Raw genomic sequence first — 10,455 nt, forward strand, 5'->3', positions numbered from 1 at the left:
CGAATATAATGCATTCAAACGAGAAATATTGTTTAAATATACGAGGATTGCTTAACATAATATGAAATAAGATATAATACTATTGTTTACACGTATATGAGAAACTTTTTGTTTAATATTGTTTATGATATCGAACTTTTTATTTTAAAAATTCAGGAAGAAATACAATGAAAACTGTTCTTTATATTCTCAACATTAAAACACTGAGCATCGCACATTTTCCGGTATGACCTAACTTTATAAAATTTCTTTGCTAGATCTTAGAACTTGCCGGGAGAAGAATTCGAGAAGATATAGACTCTTGGAAAGAATTTTATAAATGTTGGAAAGAAAATTACCTCGAAAAAATGTTTATACTTATGAAACGATTGAAACAAATGTTTCAACGCTTACGGCGATTATGGAAAAATTTAAATTTATATGCAATTTTTATTTTATTTTTTATAATCTAATTTTGAATAAAAAAATAAAAAAAATTAATTTTAAAATAAATGAATTTAGTGTAACTTTGATCTTATTCGTCTCATTTATTGATCAATCCTTGTTCATAATAAATATGAGGATCTAATTCTGTATTTACATTTTGTAAAAATAAAACAATTGCGTTACTTAAAATGCGTTAATTTAAAATGTTGAAAATAATATTTAAAATATTTGAAATGTAAGCGATATTTTTTCAAGAAGAGAATATTCTATATTCTCAGTTTTCATACAACTGTTACGATCAATTATGCGTGGAAAGAATTGTAAATGAATAAATTTTTTACTATATGTACGTAAATATGTCAGATCTTATATATTTTTCTATTTGCAGAAATATTGTTTTTTAATGATAAATATTGAATGTAATGCCAATTTCATTACTTTGCAGTTCGTCGGCGTGACTTTCTGGGTGTTAATGTTCGTGGATCGTGAACTAGTATTGCCGAAAGCATTGGATCCGTACTTCCCGTGGTGGTTGAACCACTTAATGCATACAATGATCATGGTGACGACAATGTTAGAAATGATATTTGTGCCACGGCAATATCCTAAGCGATCTCGCAGCCTCGGAATACTCGTTAGCTTTATGCTTACGTACTTAGTCTGGTAAGTAAAACGAATTTGCCGCTTTTCTTAGTTGTAATATAATACAATAACTTATTACAGGGAAATTAATATCAATATATATCAGCGATTTAAATGTGGAAGTTTTAATTACTTTATAAGAAAATCGTGGTGAAAATTTTTTTTCTTAGAATTCTTCAAATAATTTTTCAAAATTTCTGCAATTTTATAACTTTTTAGAAAATTTTTTAAATTTTTTCTGCGAATTGAAACACTTTCCAGAAGTGCTGAGAAAATTTCTCATCTTTTCTAGTATTCTTCATAAATGTGAATTCTGAAAATATTAAAAATATTCTATAATTTCCCATTCCATAATTTTTGAAAAAAACTTATCATAAAATCTGAAAAAGTGTAAAATATTTTTTTAGAGAATCTCACATAAATTCTTAAAAATGAGATATGAGAATTTTTTTCATTATAAGGACGCGAAGAAGAAAGAAACTAAACGCTTTATTTGTTCATCAGGTGCATAGAATAGATATGATGTCAACTTACAATTTCAGGGTACACGTAATCTACTATAAAAGCGGCATCTGGGTGTATCCCGTGATGGACGTGTTGACGCTGCCGCTACGGATTGTGTTCTTCGCCGTTCTGCTGACGTTCTGCGTAATCCTATACTTCGTCGGAGAGACTCTGAACAACATCATCTGGGGTAACGAATATACAAAGCATAAAAAATCTCACGCCAAATCCAAGTAGCCTCGCCCAAGCGTTCCTAACGGGTGATAAAAACCACATCTGCCTGCCGCCTGCGGTGTTGGTGAATAAACAAAAATAGATATTTTCTACACGTATCCTCAATTGCAGCATGCACGATGTATTATTTGTCAGATGTAAATGTCATTTAGAATATTAGTGCTGTGTATGTGCATGCGAGGCGCAGTTTAGGGTATAACAATGAGGCTCGCGCGATCGTTAACCCAGCGCAATGGAGATAACACGAATGAGCAGGAGCAGCATGTAAGGTGCAACACATTTCCATGAGGTCACGGACCAAGGGAGACTAATCCGTGGGTATAATAGCGTTTATTTCTCTCATTTTCTTTTCCCTGTTACACGCCGAGAGTCGAATAAAATAATGCGTACCTCATATAAATTCCCCCCTCCCCCCCCGCCCATAATAATACTTATTTTTGTACTTTCGTAACGAACGATTTAATATTGTTTTTATCAATAAAGTCATTATAATACAGTGCACATAGAATACGCGTGTAATATATATGCATATAATGTACAATATAGCGTACGTGACAATTTGCCCGAACTAAAGTCCAGATATATTTGTGTGATCGAGTGTAGGAAAAAAATACGTAGCGGTAACGGAGAGCGTGGAGCCAGATTTGAAAACGTAAAAACGGCGGATGGACGAGAGGGAATCTTAAATGTACCGATCGTAATGTACCGATCATCCGGGGATAACGTTGCTGAGGACATTTTCTTGCTACAAGTGAGAGAAGTGCCTTGGCGAAATCTAGTACGTTTACGGAAAGAAGATTTTAACTTCGATGAAAATATATGATTATCCATGTATGATTATTGGGTATAGTTTAATTCGGCAAATAATGTAATGATACGTAATGGCCTAGAATTGATTGCAACATATATATTTTCCTAGAAGTTTTATTAAATATGTTTAATGGGTAGAGATGGCATCTGTTTCCTACCAGAATATAGTTTAAATTTGAACATGTGTGGCATCAAATAAGAATTATGTATTGTTTATGATGTGTCTCGTCAATGATTCGATATGCTACATAAAAAATATAAAAATATAAATGATAATTTTATTTCTAATTTTTCTTGGAAAAATGAAAAGATATCTTACATGTTATCAGAACTTCAACACGTTGAGAAAGAAAGTAATATATCACTTTTTCATATTCCGTGTACATATTGGAATAGTAAAATTTTAGAGACGTTTAAAAATATTGAGAGAATATTATAATTAGATTAATATAACAAATACGAAAAAATACAATACGTAATATAAAATAAAATACTACATAAATATATTAATTATTACAAAATGTAAAATGCAATGATACAAAGAGACACATTATAATTTCAAGAGACAGCACTTCTCAATAGACATTTTCTAGAACATTAGAAAATATTCGACAAAGTACGCTTTACAGTTTTGTATCAGCTTATGTATATATATATATATACACACACATATATACTGAGCAATCTGATCTACTTTCCTGTAATTATAAAATATGGCTATTACAAAAAATAAATTATTTATTAGTTATTAAAATGAAAAATGTTTATAGATCTACATTCTACGAATGTGATTCAAATCATAATTATATTAAATAGATAAAATCTTTTTTTTCTTTTCAAATAGCCAATAGTTTATAAATCAATAATGTAGAAAATTATAAAACGCGTTTTATTTAGGCATTTATTTAAAAAATAAATGTATAAACATATTCGCGCGCGCGCCACACACACACACACACACACACACACACACACACAAAGAATCTTATTGTCATAAAAAATGTTCATATGTGCACGTGATACATTTTTACAAAACACTGGAAGACATACAATATTAGAAATATAATGGTATCCTTTTGAGGGAAAATATATACAAAGTGATATACATTAGGATAAAAGATCCTAATATCAACACAAATTAAAAATTAATTACCTAGCACTCGATGCGAGTTGTCAGTTATGGATACTTTAAGATTTGATTACTATTTTAGCAATAATAATAAAATATAGAAAAATATTTATATATATCTATTATTATCCTTATATATCTTCTCAAACGATATTATTTAATCCAATTTTATTGGATTATCATTTTATTACTGCATATCGTTTATAAAAAATAGTAAAAATTTATAGTTGATCTCATTTTTATTTAGAAAATATAATAAAAACGGTAAAAAAAATAACGATATTGATCAATGATTCTTACTATTTCGATAAAATATATCTATTGTATATAGCACGTAATTCTTTATTCCGTGCATTTCTCGATATATTTATATAAGAACAAAAAATAGTTCTCAGTCTTACGTCGTGATATTCTTACTTTTTTTCAATTGCGGTGATATTTGAGTTCCCTTAGAACTACAGTGCCTGCTGTTAATTATCTCATCGATACTCTGTTTTAACTCTTCCATCTCTAGTATATCGAGTGGCAGCGAAGTCTGCGTCGCCATCTCTCTAGCGTTAGTCTGTCCGTCACCTTGCAACAATCTTGTTAACTCTGGATAACACGAGGTGAGACTAGAATCCAAATCGCTCATCACAGCTTTCCTGTACGCCTCTTTCTTCTCATTTTCGTTTTTCACCTTAATATCACTAGCCTCCTGAAGTAAATGTTTCAAGATAGCTTCGTCTTGTAAAACGTACTTGCTCCTATGACTCTCACGACTTCTTCTATCACTTTCATGATTGTAAGTTTTACAGTTCTTATTGCTACGTTCTTTATTTTTACTACGCTCGTGCGCGTTTTCCGGATCTAACATTTTTACTTCATCCTCCGATTGGCTACCTTCACTGTCGCTGTCTTGTTCATCTTCCTTCTCCATGTTGCCTGCTTCTACGTCGACGTCTTTATCAGCCATATCTTGCCTCTTCTCCTCGCTGCTCAAATTTTCGTCACTGCCACTTTGCCCTCTTAACAAAAAAGGCAAAAGCATGCCTGTGTTTTTAGTGTCGATGATTTTCAAAGTTCGCTCATCCAGTCCAGCGTTCCCGAGTCTTCTGCCCATATTGGGCATTTGAATTGGAATTTGAGTTATTAGTTGACTGTCTTGAGAAGTGGTGCTGCCTCTCCTAGACAGCGGATCAATTTTTGCTGATCGAGATTTCCCGAAGTCTCTTCTGCTTTTCCCACGACGGCCGCGCGATCGACTTGCAACCTTTCGTGTTGTCTTCACTTGTGCGATTTGTACGGATATCTGCGAGTCCAGAGAATTTCGTCTGGATTCCATAGAGACACATTGGTAACTATAACTGATCTCGGAATCAGCCGAGTTGCGTCTATTACTAGATACAGATCCTGTAGTGCCAACTAGTGCACCCCTTCGCGTTACTAATTTAGGTAAAGCAGCCGCCCAAGTGCTGCTGAAGTCTTGTGACGCCGAATTAAGGTCGAAATTCAGTCCAACTGGATCGGCATGAGTGTTGTGAAAACTTATTGATAAACGACCGGCCTTATTAAATGTCTTCCGGTTCGCAAATAAATGTGCGATAAGCTTGTGCTTACTCAGTCTTATAGGAGGTTCCTCAGACTCGCGATTGAAAATTCTGCAAACGAAGAGAAAATATATGCTACTCAGAATAGCATTGATGACAAAAATGACAAGTTAGCATAGTAAGTATCTAGTATGTATTAAAATTTACCTTCTTAGAAATCTGCACCATGTGTCGATAGTTGAGCTAGTCCATATCCACGAAGACATAAATATCCCGGTGGAAAATAATGCAAGCAAATGCAATTGCAGTTTACCTGTGCTAGGTCTCGAGTCCATTTTACATTCAGATACGTCTGCATACTTTGACGCAATCGTGCATCTTTAAACAAATATAATCACATTATATTTACATTACATTTAAATACAGTATTATATGATAAATATGTGTCTAATAATCAAATATATTCATAGGAAATTTAATATTATATGTAAAATATATATTTTGAATATATACAAAGTGAATCTTAATGGATATCCCAACAATTTACCATAGGAAATTACCAACTGTAATTAGAATCAACGCGTAAGAGAAAATGAAATATTTATATCTCATGTTAAAACGTTAGGACATTCACTTTATATATGTGGGCTATATTTATAATTGTATATTGAAATTTCCTTACATCATGTAATTTCTGAAGCTTTGTTGCCATTGCTGCGAGTTCTGAATTTCGTAAATATGACAGTAGAATGTAATAACAACAGCTGCAAGAGTACCTATAGAAAAGAGTCCCATTCTGACAATTGTCTGTTTTATTTTTGAACTTGCTCTTTCGGATATGATCTCCTGACTGCTTATTTTTAAACAAATAAGCGTGTAGAGTCCTAAAATACATACAACATTGTATATCATAGATGCAAGAATAATTGTTCAGTTCATTAAACAATAATGCATTAATACTCACAATTTAGATTAATACAGAAAGCATTAAAAATGTGTAAAAATTTAATATTATTATCATATCGGCATAAATATACAAATGATAAGAAACAATATCTACCTCTGCATAAAAAATATCCTCCTATTAGCACTGCGAGTAATACGGGACCTAGCACAAAAATCTTCGCCATATGATCGGCGTAACCGACGAAGCAAATTCCTGTCATGCTGTTACCATCAATTCGGCCTAACGCCATGATTGCGACCGTCAAAACGAGTGGTATGCACCAAGCAATTAGATGAAAGTAAGCACTCTTTTTGTCTATCCGATCTTGTATCGTGCCAAGTGCTCGAAAACTCATGTGCCAAGCGTACGTCAATATAACGAACCATACAGCAGCTGCCATTAAAGAATAGTACACAAGAACGAAGACAATAACGCACGATAGATTCTCCCCGCTGTAAAAAAATAAATATTTTATAAAATTAAGTCAACGTCATTATGATAAATTTCATTATGGTATATTCGTGAAACATGCCTCGGTTCTCTCGTTCTTAATGTTCCATCTTTGTGGCATATAACTACATCCCTACTGCCAGGAGTGAATTGAATTAGCCAGCCAATGCAAGATACCATAAAACAACCATTAATATAAAATATTACCAAAGCTGGATACTTATTTGCACTTCTCCAATCTATGACAAATGTTAGCTGGAACGTGTGAATATAAAATATAAATTATATAATTAGCATATATTATTCATAAATGTTTTTGTGCCACTTACAACAGTGAATAAATTGAAAGTACAGCAAATGCTTGCAGCCCATATAATGAACGAATGTATCTGATTATGTTCATCCGGCGTGTATAAAGGGTCATAACATTGTGTCCCACAGCCTTCAACACCGTCAAAAATGGAAAGAGCATTGTCAGTAGGTACAAGAGGTTTCAAACATTTGCCCGAGATATTAAATTTCAATTCCCTAATGTCATTCTGACATAATCGTGGAAATAATTCCTTATTATCACACTTTGCGAAACTCGGCCATATTGTATGATTCATCAGCATCCTGCAAGGTCCTGACACCATCTTGCACATCTCTTGAGATGGTAATTCAACTGTATCATTAATGCATTTCGGCATAAATATTGAGCACAAAAATGGCTGAACGACTGCCCAACATTTTGGCACATGCTTCAAAGCTTGCAACAAATACAATCTTTCCTGAAAGTAAAAAGATGTATGTGATAAATGTAATGTATTCTTATTATAGAAAAACCAACATAATATAACAACTTAAAAGAAACATATTAAAAGCTAAAATAAAAATATATTCAAATACAGCTAACAAAATATATTATTCTTATTATTCTTAACTTATTAATGTTGCTTAGCATTATAGAAAGATAAGCCTATACATAGTAAGATAAGAACTGAAGAATTATCAGAGACCCTCTTAAATATAAATCTTGAGACTTTAATGCTCATATTTATATAGATGCAAAATAATGTTTATTTCTTAGAAAGATTTGCAATGCTAAGTTTCTAACTTGCATGCATAAGTTTTTATAAAGTCATGCTTTATCGTGAGAAAAATAAGTAAAAACATTATTAATACAAAAAATTAATAGTAATCTTATCTACCTCAACAATATCTTGAGTTACATGCTCTGGTATAAGGTCCAATGTGGTAAAAGTATAAGGTAATTTTGTACCCATACAAGTACTTTTAGATAGCTGAACACATTTGGCAGGTCTACGACAGGCCGAGATATCTGGTGACAATTCATCTATAGGATATCTATCTAATCGATAATTAGGATCTTTGATTCTTTGATGCCGACTCATATCCTTCCACATACTGTTTTCGCCATCGTCGTTAGCTGCAAATCCATGCTCCAGTTCCAAAGGTAAACTGTTGCAGAATAGCAGGCAACAGAGGAGCAGCAAAAATATCATCTGCGAGTAAAAAATCAATTTTTCACATTCAGGAAGCAAGTGAAGAAAGTATACTGTAATGTAAACAAAAGCAGAAGCGATCTTTTTCCCTCATTTTTGAGAAGAGACACAAAAAAAACTTTATCTCTTGCCCTTTATAAAAACGCGACGCCTCGTTCACGAGGTAATGTCAAATTGAATAGTGATTAATTAATCACGAAATACACATAGAGTATCATGTGAGAATAAACACGCGACATATAAACAAGAGACATGTACCTTCGTGCAGTCGGGTTCACGGATCGATCCCGCTTAACCATGAGGTAAAGTCTGCGTCTCGATCGTACGAAGCGTTTAGCATCTTCTACGCGACAGCCGCACTCGAAGCTCACGAACCAGCCGGACCACACAACGCGTCGCGTTCCCGGTCGGCGCACCACGATGGACCACCCACGATGCGTCTCCCCCACGCCTTTCTCAAGTTTGAATGCACGCTACAGAACGACCACGTGCATTGCTCACCGATGGCAGCACTACGCCCGACGCCGCATCGCTACATACAGAGAGAAACCTTCTCTCTGCTACATACGAGGGAATCAAGGCCGAATACAAAGACAGCTACCGAGCGATAAGGAGAAACGAGAAATCGTTTCGGCGTGAGAGTTCTCCCACATCGCTCGATTTATATCTCGGAATCATATAAATATTAAAATAAAATACTAAAATCGTTAAACTTTGAATGAAAGATTTGAAGATTTCAAAATTTTAAAAACTTAAAATTTTTTTTAAGACTTCAAAAGACTAAGATCTTTTAAAAGATTTAAAAAAATTAGATTTATTCAATATTATTCAGTGTTTCCATCAAAATTTTGTCTTCATATTTAGACAAAAAATAGACAAAATGAGATTCGAGCGGTCAAGTTGGCAAAATTGTTAATATAAAAATTTAATTAAATTATTTAATTCTTTTATTGATGTCCAAGAGTTAGTTAAAACATCAGAATTATGGCAGATTTTCATATAAATGTGTAAAATAAAAATTGTAATACACATATATAGAACACGTTTTATTTAACTGCATTTTTTTACACTTCACAAAATTATATTATTAAAAGAATGGACTATGTACAGTATTTGTAAATAATTATGAAAACTATTTACATTTTTCTACAGATTCAAAGATTATTAGAGATGTAAATACAAAAAAAAAATATAAAACTGTGTAATATCTCCTTTTTCATTTATTCTGTCAAAAAGATTTTATTTCTACGTTTTATATTGAAGGTCTCAATTATGTAAATGTATATACCTATAATTATAGATACATATTATCTAAATTGTTAATTTTTCTTTCATTAGTCGCAAGCATATAAGCATATAAAGAAATATTCAATACTTATTGCACAGGACAATTCTATATACAGCTTCTAGCTTTAATATTTAAAAAATCCAATCTACTCTCTCTCTCTCTCTCTCTCTCTCTCTCTCTCTCTCTCTCTCTCGTTAGAATTATTTGTCATATGTTCAAGTTATTAAATTTTAATAGAGAAATATTATAAGTGTAATGTTAAAATTAATTAGAATACTATTTTTATATATTTGGCACTTTAAATTCATAATCAATAGAGTATACGACATATAAGAGTCAAATATAAAAAATTTTGTATAAAATATAAAAATTGTAACGAAAAAAATATATATCTGTAATTAATTTTAAAAAATGAAATATATATTATACGTTTCGACCTCTCAATTAAGCCTTCTTCAGATTACAATACATAATTTTTTAAATCTTTTTATTGCTATTGTATAAAAACAATCGCAAAATACAAAAACTAATAACTTTGGTCCACTCTATTAATTACTAATTCATAGGTATTAAATCTGCAGAGAGAAAGAGAGAGAGAGAGAGAGAGAGAAGCTTAAGTATCTTATCACATATGTAATTACAAGTATTGTAATTTTTAGACCATATATTAAATTAAAATCAATCATATTTTAGAGTTAACCAAATTCTCAAATAACTTTTTCTAAAAAAGTATGACGATAAAAAAATTAAATCTTTGCAAGATATAAAAAACCGATTACATTTACGAATAAAATGCGATCTAGTCATTTGCGACATACATAAAAGCATAATATAAGAGACATATATATTTTTTTAAGTTTTTAACGAAAATGTTATTAAAATTTATACGAATAATGTGTATAATATTACAATAGCATATCTTGTTCGTGATTAATCAGTTATACTTGACTAATCAGTTATACTAAGAGCATTTATGTTTGCCAGTAAATCTT

At 31.9% G+C, this 10,455-nt stretch overlaps 2 protein-coding genes across 5 annotated transcripts in view; one reads left to right on the forward strand and one right to left on the reverse strand.

Annotated features, from left to right (window-relative positions):
* Positions 1–3,017, forward strand: part of LOC108756254 (androgen-induced gene 1 protein-like) — a 22,938-nt gene extending 19,921 nt beyond the window's left edge. For 3 of the 4 annotated variants that reach the window (XM_018499906.1, XM_018499904.1, XM_018499905.1), the window contains exons 4-6: positions 872–1,089; positions 1,611–1,762; positions 2,410–3,017. In XM_018499906.1, coding sequence (XP_018355408.1) covers positions 872–1,089; positions 1,611–1,762; positions 2,410–2,462 — 423 coding nt within the window. In that variant the 3' untranslated portion in view covers positions 2,463–3,017. Of the gene's footprint in view, positions 1–871; positions 1,090–1,610; positions 1,871–2,409 lie in introns of all 4 variants that reach the window. The other variant, XR_001939819.1, reaches the window with a different exon arrangement.
* Positions 3,018–4,142: 1,125 nt separating this feature from the next.
* Positions 4,143–8,738, reverse strand: LOC108756184 (protein smoothened). Its single transcript, XM_018499795.1, has 8 exons — positions 8,434–8,738; positions 7,861–8,175; positions 7,000–7,440; positions 6,753–6,925; positions 6,335–6,672; positions 5,957–6,158; positions 5,482–5,652; positions 4,143–5,385 (listed from the first exon to the last, which is right to left on the reverse strand). Exons 2-8 carry the CDS (start codon positions 8,173–8,175, stop codon positions 4,143–4,145), a joined length of 2,883 nt encoding a protein of 960 aa, XP_018355297.1. The 5' UTR covers positions 8,434–8,738.
* Between the last annotated feature and the right edge of the window lie 1,717 nt (positions 8,739–10,455).

This window comes from Trachymyrmex septentrionalis, unplaced genomic scaffold (assembly GCF_001594115.1).
Source record: "Trachymyrmex septentrionalis isolate Tsep2-gDNA-1 unplaced genomic scaffold, Tsep1.0 scaffold97, whole genome shotgun sequence".
In the NCBI taxonomy this organism is placed as follows: Eukaryota; Metazoa; Arthropoda; class Insecta; order Hymenoptera; family Formicidae; genus Trachymyrmex; species Trachymyrmex septentrionalis.

Coding starts and splice junctions, on each gene's coding strand:
- LOC108756184 (XM_018499795.1), bottom strand. CDS start 8,175: ATGATATTTTTGCTGCTCCTCTGTTGCCTGCTATTCTGCAACAGTTTA. Junction 7,441..7,860: donor TAACTCAAGATATTGTTGAG/GTAGATAAGATT, acceptor TTTTACTTTCAG/GAAAGATTGTATTTGTTGCA. Junction 6,159..6,334: donor AGGATATTTTTTATGCAGAG/GTAGATATTGTT, acceptor TATGTATTTTAG/GACTCTACACGCTTATTTGT.